At 44.5% G+C, this 18,249-nt stretch overlaps 1 protein-coding gene across 1 annotated transcript; it reads left to right on the forward strand.

Moving 5' to 3' along the window:
- The first annotated feature begins 2,022 nt into the window (after positions 1-2,022).
- Positions 2,023-17,902, forward strand: MAP1LC3B (microtubule associated protein 1 light chain 3 beta). The gene is made up of 4 exons (XM_083163873.1): positions 2,023-2,181; positions 12,263-12,318; positions 15,437-15,543; positions 16,014-17,902. Exons 1-4 carry the CDS (start codon positions 2,142-2,144, stop codon positions 16,183-16,185), a joined length of 375 nt encoding a protein of 124 aa, XP_083019999.1. The 5' UTR covers positions 2,023-2,141; the 3' UTR covers positions 16,186-17,902.
- Positions 17,903-18,249: the final 347 nt, after the last annotated feature.

Genomic DNA, 18,249 nt, shown 5'->3' on the forward strand with positions numbered 1-18,249 from the left:
TGACAACCTTCCTGCATGTTGACCTTCAGTCATGTCGACCTTCAGTCATGTCGACCTTCAGTCACGTATCCCATTTAATTGCACATTTCCCCCTTCTTCTGGGGACAACCATTTAGCCTCCTCCACTTAACTGCAACAAAGACAGTATGAACTGAAAGACACGAGTATCAAGTGTATCTCTGCTCTTGTCACTTATTATTTCCAACCTCTTCTTCAAAGAATGACTTTATGACCATATAAATATCTTAAGGACCTTATTTTTTGTATTTCTTCAAAAAATTCCCATAAAATTGGGAAACGAAATCTTACCTGCGCAATTTAATAATCATTTATCCCAGTTCTCCCTGATGATTCCTAATTGGGTGGGTACAATGGGAGGGCAAAGATGGGAAGGTGGGCACGCCTTGTTATTTGTATAGGCCACTGTGATCCATACATATGACACCAGTCTTATGGGGCCTACACATGGGGCGATTTCAGGGCATTTTCTAAGGGATCTCAATAGATCCGTTATAAAATGCCCCTACATAGCGCCGTGTGTAGGGGCCATAGCAATAGCGATGTGCTTGTCACTATCGCCCTGGACGACAAATAATATCCAGCATGCTGGATAAATCTAGTTAATCGCCAGTCAGGGCCAGTGATCTGACCGGAGAACACTGGCCCTGACAGATCTCTCAGCACACAGCGCTGACACATCACTGTGTGCTGAGCGATCTTGCTGAGCATTTTGAGCGATCTAGCTTTGCTCAGAATGCTCAGCACATCTCCCTGTGTATAGGCCCCTTTATATCCTCCTACTCCCTACTACAGAGACACTCCTCAAGTTCTTCCACCCGATATACTTTAGCTTTTCCCTCCTAGCAGAGCATCAGGGGGGTACAGGTTGTGGGCTTGACTTGCAGGTTGTTTCGTAGCTGGTGCCACGTAACGTCATTGAGTTACATTCCAAATCCAAATTTGTAATACACGTTACATGGCCTAGAGCACAAGACCAGGCAAGCGGTGTAAATGACATGGGTGTGAATCAAGTGGTCGACAGCAAAAAATGTTACATGCACTAGGCCGATATATACAAAAGGTCAAGACAAGTAAAAGGTTGACATAGAAAAGGTCAACACGTGAAAAAAGTCAAATTTTTTTTTTTTTTGTCAATGTCAACAGCTGAGCACGTAGACCTCCAATTAGTGTGCGGCGTAGCCTGGCATGGCTCGGCATGCTTTGAGACCGAAGCCTCAGTTCACTAGCATTGCATACCCTCCAACATGACCCATTGCATTCGGTACATAATGCTCTGCTCCTGGACTTCCCTGGTAATGTATGATTGCCAGCACCTGTGTGGAACTAGGTAATTGAAGAGAAGGGTGTTTCAACACAGGTGATGACAATCATACATTACCAGGGACGTCCAGGAACAGAGCATCATGTACCGAATGGAATGGGTCATGTTGGAGGGTATGGCATTGTGCGTGGCACGCTTTACCGTTCTCAATCTATGGGGATTGTGAAGCAAAAGATTTCGACCTTGTCATGCCTCGACCAGTCCTATGTCGACCTTTTGCTTGTGCCGGCCTGTCGTCAATGTCAACCTTGTGCATGTCAACCGTTTTTTGACAAACTATCATCAATAAAATGGTACTGTATATTGCAAATGCGGATCCTCTTAAGCTACAGTGGTAATATGACATATGCCAGCCAGGGCGCTCCTGCCACACCAGGAGATAAAAATAAACAATAATATTAATCAATAATAACAACAACAACAACAACAACAACAGAAGGTAGAAGGATATGACATGCACCATGACAGTACAGAAGACCTGTGTGTGTCTGCAGTCACCATGTAAGTATGGGTATGTGGCAGTACAATTAAATGCATGATATAACCTGTGCCTGGCACATACTGTGCAGTGCCGGTCATGGTATGATTCTGCACACAGTGATATCAGTCACCACACATGTCCCTGCTGCCGCCACCTGCAACATGGCGGTGGGAGGCCCCCGTGTGACGTAGCGGCAGACGTCACGGGCCAGTGTTTTTGTTTTTGGGAGGCTGGGGCAGGTTCTGCAGACAGCAGCGCAGCTCGGGGGACACAGGCAGCGGCTCCTATCCGGGCACAGCTCACATTATAGCGGGGAACATGCCGTCAGAGAAGACCTTCAAGCAGAGAAGGACCCTAGGTAAGTGTCTGCAACAGCCGGGAGGGGCCCTGCCGAGACCTTGGGTCGTGTCCAAGGTGCTGGAACGGTTGCATGACAAAGGATCTGGGAGGATATATACGACATTATAAATGTAGAATATATATATATATATATATATATATATATATATATATATATATATATATATATATACCCCCTCCGCATACTGATACTTTGTTGTTCTCTCTGTGTATCGCATTGTATCTGAGATCTGGGTGACACAGTGTATCTGATTCTGCCAAAGGCTAATGACATGATGTCAGTATGTCCTACATAGTGGGGCAAGAAAGCTGAAGGGGGTACTGGGTCATTGGAACCAGGGGTAGTAAGTGGGGGATAAGTGGATAATCCAGGCTTCCCTCAAACCCCCCCCCCCCCCCCCCCCCCATTCCTTAAGCCTTATTTAATAATATCCAAAGGGAAAATGATTAAATCATCCATACCTGCACTGCAGAGCTGGGAGTTGGGCACAATACATAACCAAATTGCCACTGATGCCCCTAATAATCTGCAAATAGCTGACAACTCCCCCCCCCCCCCCCTATCCATGCCACACCATGCTCCAGGCCACCTTATGTGTTAACAGCTGTCTTATATGCCAGCATGACTTTCCTAGAACTTGTACTGTAATATGATGAATCCTATGACCCCCCCCCCATGCAATAACCTGCTGTCACCGTGTGTTCCGCTCTAAGGAACCCCCATATCACATCCTGGAAGTGGCACAGGCCTGGGCATTTTCTAGGTCGCCAGTGTTATCTGGTTAATGATTGAGGGGGTGGATTTAGGCCCAAACGGGTGGCTGTAGGATATCTGGATCACCAGCCCTAATGCTCTTTATGTGTCCGTATTTATTACAGCCTGAGGAACACTGTAGCCTTGTAGCGGGAGGGTGTGAGCCAGTCTGTCCCTCCCTGTGTGAGTGTGTCAGGCAGGCTGGGGGAACATAATCTGGGATAATGTATTTCGGTGTCCGGTTTTGTTGGGCGATTGCCTGGGTTCCTGTGCTGAGGGAGGTGGGGGTGGTGGCTGTTCTCCCTACATAATATAACCATAGAACACTAACTGTGCAGGGGAAGGAGCTGAATTTCCAACATCTGCTTTGCATGGGGCATTATCCATGCAGCACGGTTGCAGGTCACCCTGGCTAGGCCCAGATCTGCCTGTGTGAGTGGTAATGCAGGGCAGGCTGGTAACTGGCTATACGTCATCTGTTGCATGCTGCTAGGATGAAGTCATCATGCAGTGTTATCATGCAGTTTTCTCCTGCTGTTGGGAGTCCTATAAACCACATCCTACATTGGATGCTTCTCTTACTGTAGGGGAAACAGCGCCTGCAATCCTGAGCACCACAGACCCGACTGCATGCAGTGACTATTGAAATGAAACAAGTGTTTATAATACATCTGTAATAGCATATCATTGTGTGTATTGGTGCGGTACCCATGTAATAATCGCTCATCCGCCTGACAGCTGGCTCTGTTGTTGCTGTAATAAGACAATTGGTGACCTTTCTCTGGTTCACTGGACACTAGTCCTGGCCGCTCTACCTCTTTCAGGCCCAGCCATGTATTTTCTGTAGCACACAAAGAACTCAGTGTTCTGGACAATTAGCCTGGTGCCATCCTCATCAGGCAGGAAAGTGATCCGTGCTATTGGTTTTTGGCTAATTGCATAATGACAGCTCTGCATAAATGTACAGTCAGGACCAGGATTGGATTGTGGCAGTTCCATATCATGACATCACAACATGTAAGCAGCTGAATGCTATGTTGATGTCATCAGGGCTAACTGGGCACCTGTGTACGGCAGCTGACATATGGTTTAATAATAATGACAGTAATGTTTTTATTGTCCTGATGCTTCTTTCTAAATAGAAAGGAAGTAGGAGGGGATTGTGCTATGCCATCAGTAGTGGGGACTGTTGTTGTAGTGTGCAAATAAGCCACGGTGACTTCAGAGGCGTAACTAATATTGTGGCGCCCCCCCCGCCAAAAAATAACCTTACCCCTCCGCATGCCGCCGCCGGCCCCGCATTCAGTCCGGCACCGCAGATAGCCTCCGGGCTCCGTCTCCTGCAGTAATGAAAAATGACACGACAAAATGGCTGCCCCCGTACAGCAGACAGTTTTTTTAGGGATGTTAGAGGAGGCGGCGGCCTCCTCTAGCATCCGTAAAAACTGTCTGCTATTAGGGGGCAGCCATTTTGTCGTGACATTTTTCATTACTGCAGGAGACGGAGCCCGGAGGCTATCTGCGGTGCCGGACTGAATGCGGTGGCGGCGGCATGCGGAGGGGTAAGGGGGGGTCTGACCAGAGTGCCCGGCACCGGGGGCGCCCCGCTGGCGCTTGCTCCCCCAAGCAGCCGCGGTGGCTGCCTTACGGTAGCTACGCCTCTGGGTGACTTTATGCATAACTAGTGGCAGTGATGTTATCTATATATATATCTATATATATATATATTGTATATAAGTAAGATGACATGTATACTGTAAATAAGCAAGGTAATGACATTGTGCTCTTTAATAGAGAGTGGTCACATCATTAGACATATACAGTACCAGATAGAAGACAGACCAGTGGCAAACCTCTCACATCACTAAGGCCCGCCTCTGACACTTAATAATTACCTCACAGAAACATTAACATTTTTAATTATTAATCACAAAAGTCTCTTTCCCCAAACCTTCAATAAACACATGATCCCACACCCCTCAGAACCAGCAAAATTACCAAATTAGACGCCACCTTATTTCAGTGTCCTTCCTCTCAGGTAGAAACAAGATGGTGGCCGTGCGCTACCGGTCTGTGGTGGATCTCAATTTTCTATTTAAGCAGCAGTTAAATGTGGGTACTTAGTCCACATAACAAATAAAGATAAAAAAAAAGAAGACAAATCTGCGCTAAAATAGAGATATATTTGAATCTAATATTTTAGAGTAAAATATATTTCTATTTTAGCGCACTTTTGTCTTCAGGGGTGTACACACAGGGAGATGTTGTCTAATGGACAATTTTGACTAAGCAATTTTGGGAGAGATTTTGGCTAAATGCACTGGAGATTTTGACTAAGTGATTTTGTCTAAGCAATGATAGTCTATGATCTAGTCAATATTGCCTTGCCTGCACAGTCAATCTATACTAAGCAATTTCTGCTAGACAATATTGACTAAGCAGGAGAAAAATAGGGAGATTTTGGCTAACCTTCTAGGAGATTTTGACTATCTAGTCAAAAATCTCCTATTAAAAGTTCTCCATTTGTACACCCCTTTATTTTTTATATCCTTCCTCTCAGGCTTCATCATTCCCGCCATTCTGCAGGCTGTAGGGAATTGTAGTTTAAAACGGATAGAAGTTTAATTCTATTCACAGCACAAGTCACAGAGTTAGACTACAACTCCCAGCAGCTTCTTCCATACTAAGCAGCACACATCCAAGTTGTAATAGCCATTATGCTGTACCAGAAGCCTGGATGTCATGGTATTGGCTTGTTACTACCCAGTTTATTTGATCACTGTTTCCAATTGTAAAGGGCATAGGAATATGCTGCGCGATATAAGAAACGGTAAATAAATATATAAATTATAGGTGATGCGCTAGAACCATACAGTGCATAAAAAGAAGGAGGTGAAAATCTGAGTTCTGGGGGGAAATGTAATAATATGAGAGAGTCAGAAAGTTAGAGATTTGGTAAGAAATCTCTAGGTTTTTTTAAAGCGGCAATCATTTACACTGCAACGTTTGATTTGATTTTGCAGTGTAAATGATTGCCGCTTTAAAATAAACCCGTGAGAATTCTTACCAAATCTCTCACTTTCTGAATCTCTCATCCTATTAAATTAACCCCACGTGTTGAAATGCACAAGCGGGGCAAGGGAGGACCCGATAACTAAAATAACATGATTTTAAGATCACACACTTAAAAAACTCCATCAATCTTGTTGAAAAATTCCATCATAAAAAAAAAAGGGGGGGTGTCCTGAAGTTTAACCCTTTGACTGCCAATGTTGCTGGATGAGATCCTCAAAATATCCATAAAAAATTCCAGCGACTGTTTCTGTTTTTTTTTTGGGTGCAATATTTAACTGAACTGTTGCCAAACACTTGAAAACAGACAGTGATCAGTCAGACAAATTGTTTAAATCCTTCTGATCTAACCAATTTATCCAAGCATTTTTTTTTCTGTTTTCCTGCATTTGGGTGGAAATTTTTGATTGTCATATGCTCCCATACATTTCCAGGTTTTTGTTCCCACCAGATAGATCAACGTGTGTACGCAGCTTAATCTTCACTTCGTTGACTTGGCTGTGTTTGTATTTATTTAGACAAAAAGAACAGTCGCTGTGAGACATTTTTAGCAGATATCTTGGGGATCGCTCACAGCAATGTTGGCACTGAGAGGGTTAAAAATCACTAGTTTCATAGTAGATTCACCCTTGGGACAAACAATTCTATTTAGACTTCCCAAGTGTCAAAAGGACAGAACATGCTGCGGTGTAAGGGCAACACACGAGGAAGTCCTAGGGTGGGTGTTGTATACCCAGAGCAGACCTATGATACAGAAAGTGAAACCGCACCATTACTCAGCAGTGATCACTCATCCACAATACAAGTTTCCGTCACGTGCGCCCGTCTCACATTGTATCACTACACGCTAATGTTTATCAAACAATAATTAGCGTTTTACAATACGGTTGAACAAACCCACTTATATTTGAAACTACATTTAAAATACATTTCGTTATTTATTAATATTTACTTATACAGTGCCAGATATTAAATTGAGATTTACAACTGTTCAAACACATCCGATTGGCTGGTGGGAAAGAGACAACGAACCAGTTACGCGGGCTCATCCTCTGAGTCAGTAGCGCATGCCATGCCACCATCACTCTCTGAGACTTTCAGGAGGTCAGAGACTGTCAGGGAGTAATGGTCCAGGGCCAGGAACCTTTCTGATTGGCTCCTTATGCTGGATAGCGAGCGCTTTACATCCAGACTGAGCCTTACTTGTACAATATAGCAGGCAGTGGCATAGTAATAGTTCCCGCAGACCCCGCAAGGGCTTATATGTGCTGGGTTTATTGCCAGGACCTGCAGATCTACTTGTCTGCAGTCCTGGTGCTCCCATTTAACCCCTTCACTGGTAATCCTGAGAGGTTTCCGGGCTATGCCTTAATGCCCAGACTGGCAAACCCGGAAAATTCTCAGAATTGCCAGTGTTCAGCTGCCCGGCTCCCTCTCCTCTGCCACGCCTGCACCTCACAACACCCCCACCCCCCCCAGCTTTTGTATTACAGCCTGCGGCGCCGGCTTCTGACAAGCCGGGTTGGCGCATGCAGGAACGGGGCGTAGGGACAGGCAGTGGCTGACATCATGTTCAGCAGCGTTGCCCGAACCCTACACACAGCATGGTCGTTTTTTTTTTTAGGTGGTGCTCCTCCTAAAGAACTTGCCCAGTGGGGAGCGCTAACTTAAAAAACCCCCCCAAAAAACACCACTGAAAGCAGAAGCGGATTGGCCCATCGGTAAAACCGGGCCATTTCCCGGTGGGCCGGACCAGATCTCCCCCCCCCCCCCCCCGGGCTGCAGCGTCTCCCCTTCCCGGGCCGGATTTCAATCCCAATCTGCCCGACTGAAAGCATTAAAATGTTCCACACAAAATGGCCACCACCTCACAGCAGACAGTAATTAGAAATGAGTTATTAGGAATGCTAGAGGAGACACAGGGACAGCAGACAAGTACATCACAAGATAAAAGGCCCCTGTCTCCACAGTGGGTTTACTTGAGTGCATGGCAAGCACTAGTCAGGGTAGGGTGCAGCAGGGAGGTGGCCCAGCTAGTACCAATGGACAGCATTAATGTCTCTCCAGATTGCAGCATCAGCAGAGGGGCAGAGCACTTATACTTCCTCTCATAGAGCATTCCCCTCTAATGGCCTCGCAGATGTGCACCAGGCCCAGGGGACTCATAACAGCCCATATGAGGAGATGGGAAAGGCTTCTAGTATTGACAGTGGAAATAATGCAGGATAGAAAAAGGTGTTCAGGGTAAGAGGCCCTCATCCGCAAAGACAACATAGTGTTAACCAATCCCAGTAAGTTTTAAAATCAGGATATATCTTCAAAGGCCAAGAATACACTTTCTTCAACAATAAATAAATAAAAATGCATGTGAAGCCCCTATATCACTCTACTGCTTAGCAAAGCAGTGGTGTATAGATGCTGTACACATGCACACAGCATCTATACACCAGAAGAGAGGGACAAGGGACATGACTGCATCTCATCATTGCTGGACATGTCCCCACAGCTGCGGAAATGGGGCTTGGATTCATAGGAATTACCACGATAAAGGACCACACCCCATAATTTGCATATGCATATCCCCCCCCTTCTTCACAGCTGGGAAAAGATTGGAGGTATGTAAATCTCTCCCTAAAAGATAAAAAGGGAAGTTATATCAAGTAAAAAAGTCACCCATAGCAGTAAGTAAACTATTAGAACACTTAATTAACAAGACAAGCAGCAATGTAGGCATCTAAGGTCCATTTTAAGTACATGCACCATTTTGTAGGCTGAACCATTAATTTTTCATGCATCCTATACAATCACCAAGGAACAAATTACATTACTATAGCATTGTCTTGTCCAAGCAGGATGTAGCATGCAATCATACAAGCCCTCAGGAGCTTTTGTGGTAAACAATGGAGGCAGCCATTTTGTTATGAGAATGTAACTTATCAATTCACTAGCAATTGATAGGTTGGTAATGAGTTCAGTTCACAAAATGCCTATTTTAGTTCGGTTTAGTAGGGTCAGTTATTCCTACTATACCATAGGCTGCATTTTAATGAATAGTGGTTCAATCCCCACAGGCCTCTGTGCCATACTTGCCTACCTGACCCTCTCCATGCGGGAGAAAATGCTCTGTTTCTGGACTTCCCTGGTAATGTATGATTGCCAGCACCTGTGGGGAGCTAGGTAAAGGTGTTTCATCACAGGTGATGGCAATCATACATTACCAGGGAAGTCCAGGAACAGAGAATTTTCTCCCTCATGGAGAGGGTCAGGTAGGCAAGTATGCTCTGTTCGCGCCGCAAAACATTACACTTTGGGCCTTATTCAGATCTGATTGCAGTACATTTGGTACTTGTGTATTATCACGGCGCCCATCGCATCGCATCACATACCACTAATTAAGGTATGCGATGGGACCGATTTGAGGCTTTTCCCGGGCAGAGTGTACAATTTTAATATTGCGTCGCATTGCATGCCATTATAATGGCATGCGATGCGACGCGATTTCAATGTTAAATGCCCAGCCAGACCCGATTTTTAATTGTATCCCCACCCTGATGGGTAATTACTATGTTAAATGCCCCCCCATTGTTAACGCCACCCCACTATCAACGCCAACCCGAAGCGAGGGGCGGCGGTAAGCGTCCTCCGACCTTTTCATACCCCCACTATCCACGTCGGCTGTGAGTTGATTCTATATAGTGTGGCGAGCGCAGCGAGCCACAGAGCCCAAAGCGCGGCGAGCCCCGCGAGGGGACGCGCATAACTTCACAAGTATTACGCGTCCGCTCACCACGCTTCGGGCACGATGGCTCGCTGCGCTCGCCACATTATATAAAATCAACTCCACGCCCACGTTGATAGTGGGGGTATGAAAAGGTCGGAGGACGCGTACCGCCGCCGCTCGCCACGCTTTGGGTTGGCGTTGATAGTGGGGTGGCGTTAATAATGGGGGGGGGGGCATTTAACATTGTACACCCACCCTGATGGGTAATTACTAAATCGGGTCTGGGGGGCATTTAACATAGGAATTAGGCATCTGGGTACATGTGCGACTTAAAATCGGTCGCATCGCATGCGATGCGGTGCGATTTTTGGTTGTACAATGACCTGCAATGGAAATCGGGGGCGCCGTGATAATACACAAGTACCGTACATTTTGTTCTCAAAATGGGCAAAACCATGTGCACTACAGGTGGGGCACATGTAACCTGTGCAGAGAGTTAAAGTCAGGTGGGGTGCGTTGAAACTGAAATCTGAATTGCACTGTAAAAATAATGCATAGAAACAAAATAACTCACAGAAATCTAAGTCTCTCTTTACATGTTACATCTGCCCATGTTGCCTACCTGACCCTCTCCTTCAGGGAGAAAATGTTCTGTTCCTGGACTTCCCTGGTAATGTATGATTGCCATCACCTGCAGCCATGACTGGCATTACATAGGATACATCATATGCAAAAGGAACGCATATGGTTTATTGTTTCTAGTTCTAGCCTGGCGGCTCCCTGCCAAGGTATTGCATCCGAAGCTCTAAGTACAATTCAAGTTTCTAGATTGATTGCAGTACCTCCAATGGCCTGTGGGGGAGCTAAAATCTACTTCTGTCCATAGAGCTTGTTAATATGGACACATAAACTAGGACATTCTGCACTCCAGCACTCCCTAGAGGAGTGAGCAGGTATTGCAGCTTTTCTGTTGTATTTTTTATTCTTTCATAGACTTTTTAAAACATCGCTATTGAGTATATCAAATAAATTGTGTGCAAATCACATGAACCCTTTTGTAAAACAAATCTTGTACAATTAGCACATTCAGGCAATTCTAACATAAAAAAACTATTTACCCAATAGTGGAAGCAAATAGTTTCCTGCTGTGTTATTCCTGTTACGTAAAACAGAATTTTGCTTGTTTGCTGAATAGTTTTCCTTAAACGTCACAGATGACATTTTGTAACGAGATATTCCAGATACACATTTGTAAGCTGTCCTCTGCTTTACTCTTGCTGTGTAAATATACAATACAGGTCCTTCCAGTGAACCCTTCCCTGTAGCACTGCAGAATATTTGTGTGACAGGCGACATGTGCTGGGGATATAAATAATGGATGTTTGAGGTTTTCACAAGAGTAAACAAAAAAACAAAAAACCCCCAAAGAAACAATGTTTTGTTTCCATGATCTTTCCTTTCTTACTTCATTAAAACGTCATTATTAATTAAGTGACTCCTAAACAAACATACATTTCCATATCTCCCAACATGACACAATGCTCCGTTTCTGGACTTCACTCTTAATTTTTGATTGCTTTCACCTGTGGCAAAACATCTCTCCATTGACCGGTTAAAAACAGGGGATGACCATTATACATTAAAAGGTAAGTCCAGAAACAGAGCATAGTGCCCCTCCTGGAGAGGGTCATGTTGGGATGTAAGCGTTTCTCCTAAACAAAGTTGAAATTGGTATCACTTGTAGATCTATGGTCTTTCTGGATTAACCCAGTAGTTCCCCAATTGTGTTCCGTGGCACCAGAAACCTGCAGGGGGGCCTTCGATTGGTGGTCCAGGAACAATTCAAATTACTTGTGGCGAACGTAACAGGCGAAACCAGTGCTTGGGCTTCCCATTATAAAATATGTGGACAAACAGAAGCAAATCCTGTCCAACTTTTGGCCTAGGGGAGGTTGTGGAAAAAAATCTTATACTCTTGGGTGCCGCGATTCAAAAAGTTTAGGAATATTAATAATATATCATGTGAAGTGCTCGAGGCTAGAGGATCCGGAAAACATGGACTGTCAGAAAATGCCTAGACTTACGCGCGCACACACACACCCATATTTATTTTTTTAACTCCAGGTGTGATATACTAAACACAACAGTGTGACACACTGAACCTTTCACTGAAACATTAAAGAAGAAAAAAACAATAAATTCCCATAAAATAGATACAAACAATGAAGCTGATCAGTTCTAAATGCCCCATTCACCAGAAGTGGGAAGGGTATTAAAATCCAATGCGTTTCGTCTTTTTGTCAACTGCTGGTCTTTGTCCTGATGGTCCAGCATTTGGCAGAAGGACGAAAGTGTTTAGGATGATGCCCTCAATCTCCTGGCTGCACTGGTGCCATCTTTGGTAACTGACAGCCTCCATAAACCTTTACAGATAACCTGCAGGTGATAAGGGAGATAGAACGATGAAAAAACAAATACATTTTAAAAATCTTTGCTTTTCCACTTTAATAATATATTTCATTTTATTTGTAGAGCAAAGAGTGGAAGATGTACGAATAATAAGAGAGCAGCATCCAACCAAGATCCCGGTGAGTGATACACTACTGCCGTATCTGTATATACGCAGCAATTACTGTTCTGTATGCCGTATCTGTACCAGAACGTCCGTAGAAATTCAGTGTCAGTAAACAGATGATTATGACATTACATCTCTCACTGTCAAGGAATACAAATATTATAGTGCAGTGGGCTGCATCATGTACAAAGGTGGGGGTACACAGGACAGGTATGCATCGTGTACAGAGGTGGGGGTACACAGGACAGGACGGCATCGTGTACAGAGGTGGGGATACACAGGACAGGATAGTGTACAGAGGTGGGGGTACACAGGACAGGACGGCATCGTGTACAGAGGTGGGGATACACAGGACAGGATAGTGTACAGAGGTGGGGGTACACAGGACAGGACGGCATTGTGTACAGAGGTGGGGGTACACAGGACAAGATTGCATCATGTACATAGGTGGGGGTACACAGGACAGGACTGCATTGTGTACAAAAGTGTAGGCTTTACAGGATGGGTCTGAGTCATGTACAGAGGTGGTTATACATAGGTTAGGGCTCTGCCATGTTCAGAGATGGGGTGTACAGGATGGGGCTGTGTTATGTAGAGATTGGAAGTAACAGGATTGGGCTGTGTCATGTACAGTGGTGAAGGTATACAGGATGTCACGTACAGAGGTGAAGGTATACAGGATGGGGCTGTGTCACATACAGAGGTGAAGGTATACAGGATGGGGCTGTGTCACGTACAGAGGTAGGGTATACAGGTTGTGGCTGTGTCACAGAGGTAGGGTATACAGGATGGGGCTGTGTCACATACAGAGGTAAGGTATTCAGGATGGGGCTCTGTCATGTACAGAGGTGAAGGTATACAAAATGGGGCTGTGTCACGTACAGAGGTAAGGTATACAGGATGGGGCTGTGTCACATACTGAGGTAGGGTATACAGGATGGCACTGTGTCACAGAGGTAGGGTATACAGGATGGGGCTGTGTCACATACAGAGGTAGGGTATACAGGATGGGGCCGTGTCACATACAGAGGTAGGGTATACAGGATGGGGCTGTGTCACATACAGAGGTAGGGTATACAGGATGGCACTGTGTCACAGAGGTAGGGTATACAGGATGGGGCTGTGTCGCATACAGAGGTAAGGTATTCAGGATGGGGCTCTGTCATGTACAGAGGTGAAGGTATACAGAATGGGGCTGTGTCACGTACAGAGGAAGGGTATACAGGATGGGGCTGTGTCACATACAGAGGTAGGGTATACAGGATGGCGCTGTGTCACATACATAATAAATTACCGGGCTAATTTGCAGGCAATCCAACCCTGCTAGGTAGCAGGGTTGTTGACGGGTTCAACTCGGGGACCTGGCTGATGTGAATGGAGTAGGGTATATTTACCCGGGTTGCCGGTCCTTGGTGTCCTGTCTGGCCGGGAATTGACACAGGCGGCTGGCGCAAATGACAGGACAGGCGGTGGATGACGATGATGCAGCTTTGCGGCGGCAGTGAGGGCGCCGGAGAGCTGCGTCATCTTCATCCGCCGCCTGTGTGGATCCCCGGCCTGCAGAGAGGACAAGCAACCCGGGGTGAGTATTCTCACCACCTCCTGCCCACCTCCGCCGCCATCCCGCTGACTGCCCGCCTCCTCCCCACCTTCTGCCGGCCTCCTTCACACACCAGAAAATGCAGGGACTTTTTTGGTGTGAATGGGTCCAAACCCGGCATTGTTTGTCCCTGCATTTCTGATGTGAAAGGGGTATTACAGAGGTAGGGTATACAGGAGGATTCAGTATTGAATCCCGGCGGTCGGGATTCCGGCATTCAGAATCCCGACAGCCGAAATGCCGACAAGGGGGGGACGTGGTTCGCCACCCCTTGCGGGCCCGGTGCCTCGCTACGCTCGGCACACTAATTTATTCTCACTCCAGGGGTGTCGTGGACACCCACGGAGGGAGAATGTGTCGGCATTTCGGCGGTCGGGATTCCGGCGTCGGGATTCTGAACGCCGGGATCCCGACCGCCGGGATTGTAACTGCATCCCATACAGGATGGGGCTGTGTCACATATAGTGGTGGCAGTACACAGGAAGGAGACAGCAGAGGCTGTAGAGATCATATTACATCCTTCTCCAGCTGGCCATTAATCATGCAAGCCACAGCTTCAGTCATATGACTGAGTTTCTGGCAACGGTTGTCCTGGGTGACGTCACGTTTATATTTCCACACTTATGTATGTGGACACTGAGTGTTGCAGACCGTTGTAATTTCCACAAGCAATGCCAAAAGGGGAATAAAACCCAATTTCATTCCTTTCTTTGGCAGTCATTTTTACTTTTGAAGAGCATTGAATAAAAAAAAAAAGACAGAAAACCTGTACACCTCTGCGGTATGCAAATCTACTAACCTATAATCCTCCAGTTTCCTAAACTCCATCAGTACAGTACACGTTCTAAGTATATCCATGCTTCAGCACAGGTGATTTAGTACAGGTTGAGTATCCCTTATCCGAATTATTATTCCGAAAAACATACATTCCAGAAAGTGAATTTATTATTATTTTTGGATAAAAACTTACTGGGGACATCTGTAACTGGCACTACTGAGGACATGATATGTAACTGGCACTATATATGTGCAGGAAAATGATTGCTTGGATTCAAATTCAGTGCATGAGATATTTTGTTTCATGTTTTGAAACCTTGTTTTTTGAACAAATAAAATATATTTGTGTGTATTTCATGTGGTTGATGTGTTTATATACAGCATAAATGCAAAATACTTCAAAATACATAATTGAAATATTAAAATATTCTGAAATACGGAGTAATCCGTTATCCAAACTTCTGGTCCCGAGCATTTTGGATAAGGGATACTCAACCTGTACTTCAATCAGTTTGATTTAACCTTCTGGACTCCTTAAAACCTGGAGTGTAATGATAGAATTTGGGAAACTTTAATAGTCGAATATAAAAATAGACAATTGTAATATGATAAATATGTATTCTTGCAATTACGCTGCTTGAAAATCACTCAGCAGTAGGTCATTTCCACCAGGAGCAAAGCTACAATCCTGAGCCTCTCTGCACACATACCAGTGATGTCATCTGCTAATCTGTTATGTCATTGTTATCGGCAGGTGATCATTGAGAGGTACAAGGGAGAGAAGCAACTTCCTGTGTTGGATAAAACTAAATTCCTTGTTCCGGACCACGTTAATATGAGCGAACTCATCAAAATCATTCGGTAAGTGGCTGAAGAGAAGCAGCTGCCTTATGCATGGTGTTGGGGGGGTCAAACAACAATAACTGATTCTTTTCAGAATCTCAACCAAATTGGCCAACTCAAAATGTCATTGTTAGAAGCTTTGGGGGGGGGGGGGGGGGGTATACAATCTCAGCCGCTGCCTATTAAATGCTTACATTTCCGACAGCATTGAAGGCAGTTTCCAATAAAACAGATCAGACTTCAGAACAAGTCAGATCTGTTTTGTCAGAAACGGCCGTGGATTGTCGAATTCATTGAATTTTGGCTGTCTAGTTTCAGTCGAGTTGGGCGGAAACGGACCAGGACGTTCCGACAGTCGGAAGCCCGGATCACTTTTAGTATATTTATCCCTATACTACACGTGATGTTTTTATAGACGTTTCAGGTCTTTAGTGCAGGTGAATGGCTGTAAATCTTGATATAATTCATCCCTTCCTGACTTATTACAGGAGACGTCTACAACTCAACGCCAACCAAGCCTTCTTCCTCCTGGTGAATAGCCACAGTATGGTGAGCGTATGTACCGCCATCTCAGAGGTGTACGAGCAGGAAAAGGACGAGGACGGGTTCCTCTATATGGTCTACGCATCACAGGAGACTTTCGGGATGAAAGACGCATAAACGCCGCAGCCACACTTTTTTCTTTTTCATTTGAAAAATAATTTCTCCTGCAAGTCCTTAGAGGAAAGCTGCACCAAATGACAGGTCTTCTCCAGTTAGATCCATGTATTCATGCTACACATGAAATATACATTTTAATATGGCTCTTAATAATTGCTTTAAATTAACAACAAAAAAAAAAATACATGTGCTAAGGTCAGAGGAAGCCTGATTTATATTATTCCTTGTGTAACGTGATCATTTCATGTCCCCTTTATGTAAAGGATCTTTGTAGCAGAAGCGATGCTTGAGAATTCACCATAACCCTGGCGCCATGGGCCCTATACGGCAACGCTCGGAGCATAGCTCTCTGTTACGTGATCAGCAGAGGTCTTTCTACTTCGTAACATGTGCGCCCTTTGAGCGCTCACGTGTATCTTGTCCAAGACTTTTCAGTTGCGTGTTATTTTATTTTTGTTAACATATACATTACCGCTGTTGCTTTGGGTTGACGCATGGACTGGCCGAAGTGCTGTAACGCCAGTTCCTGATGTATTTATGTAGAATACGAGTCCTAAGTGTCTAACCGTTGGCTACCGAGGGGTGCGACAGCCTCAGACAATTGCTAATGAAAAGGTTAACATTTTTGGATTTTTTTTTTATTTTGTAAATGAAAATGACCCCTTTTTCAGTTTTAACACTTGTACAGTAAGAGGAATGGGTGATTTGACAGTATGCTATAAAGCGGCATGTTTAAATGTACATTTATTCAAATTTTACAAAGGGGTAGAGTTGTATTGGCTTTTATATATCCTTATATATGTGTATATAGACATGGATGTAGGATGCACGATACGCCACGCTGTTGCTAAGAGCTGGCTGCTGATTGGCAGAGCAGGGCTTTCATTTTGAACAGCAGAAAATCCGATTTTATGCGTAAATACATAACTATTTAGCCCAGGGGTCGGTGAAACCATCTACTGTTAAAAGTCCACTGGCCTTTTTGAAAATACCTCTGATTTATAATCCAAACCAGTGATGATAATCCATTGATCACAATCTACTGCTGTCTGTACTAAAAGAAAAACCCAGACTAATAGAAGGATTATGGGTCTGAGGTTGGCTATACCATGGTTCGATGTCTATACGTGGGTTTACAAAGACAGTAATACTGTATCGACAGGAGGCATCCATTGCCGGGAACCTCGTCGACAGTAGCAAGGAGCCATACCACTTGGTTCCTACTCTACTATCCAAGTGGATATAGAGTGTAAATATAAGTATGCCTATAGATGTCTAACTAGACGCCATCGACCTCTAGTGATCAACCATAGTATTGTCAACCTCAGCCCCGTCAATCCGCCGTCTGGCTCATTACTGTATTGTGTGCAGAACCACATAAGGATCAGTATAACTGGCGGGTTAACCAGCATTGCAACTCAAGTACTTTGTGCAGAAGCTGTGGACCCATTGGTAAGAGAAGGCATTGACTGGTCCAGAGATAATTAACATTCTGACCTTGTTATTTAGGATAGTCTAGAAGCTGATAATACATTTAGCAATACATTACTCAGTTCCTTCGTTTACATTTGTTTTGCACATTTCATTTTTTTTTCTTTAGCCTTATGAATTCGTGTTCAATAACAAAGCTTTTAAGATTTTTATTTTTAATTTTAGTCGTGTTATTCTGTTCTTTGGATGTTTTTCTGTATAAATAAAGCTTTTCTTTTATATAGATCATTGCAGTAATGCTAGTCTATTTTTGTCACATAACTTACAAAAGTTTGTCTATGAATTCTATATATTTCCATTACTTCTCCAACTTGTATTCACAGCTTACCAATACCACTGACCCAGAGATCAATTAGTGATCATTCTAGCTTTCAAAACCTGTGCAATTCCTCGCTTTCTAGCACATGTTCGGTCTGTATTTCAGCTGAGAGATACAGACTAACCTGTGCTAGAATCACCAGAGCAGTGAGTGACCCCAGGCAGAAAAGAGGAACTGCACGGATTTTGAAAGAGGAAGGGTGCTAGAATGTGCATTAGATCAGCTTAACTGTTGGCTCAGATAATACCAGACAG

This window comes from Crinia signifera, chromosome 11 (assembly GCF_055691185.1).
Source record: "Crinia signifera chromosome 11, ASM5569118v1, whole genome shotgun sequence".
NCBI classification, from domain to species: domain Eukaryota; kingdom Metazoa; phylum Chordata; class Amphibia; order Anura; family Myobatrachidae; genus Crinia; species Crinia signifera.

What these genes read in the sequence shown, in the direction of transcription:
- MAP1LC3B (XM_083163873.1), top strand. Translation starts at nt 2,142, where the DNA reads ATGCCGTCAGAGAAGACCTTCAAGCAGAGAAGGACCCTAG. An exon ending in CAAGCAGAGAAGGACCCTAG is followed by an intron (nt 2,182 to 12,262) that starts GTAAGTGTCTGC and finishes TTTTATTTGTAG; the next exon opens with AGCAAAGAGTGGAAGATGTA. An exon ending in GAACTCATCAAAATCATTCG is followed by an intron (nt 15,544 to 16,013) that starts GTAAGTGGCTGA and finishes GACTTATTACAG; the next exon opens with GAGACGTCTACAACTCAACG.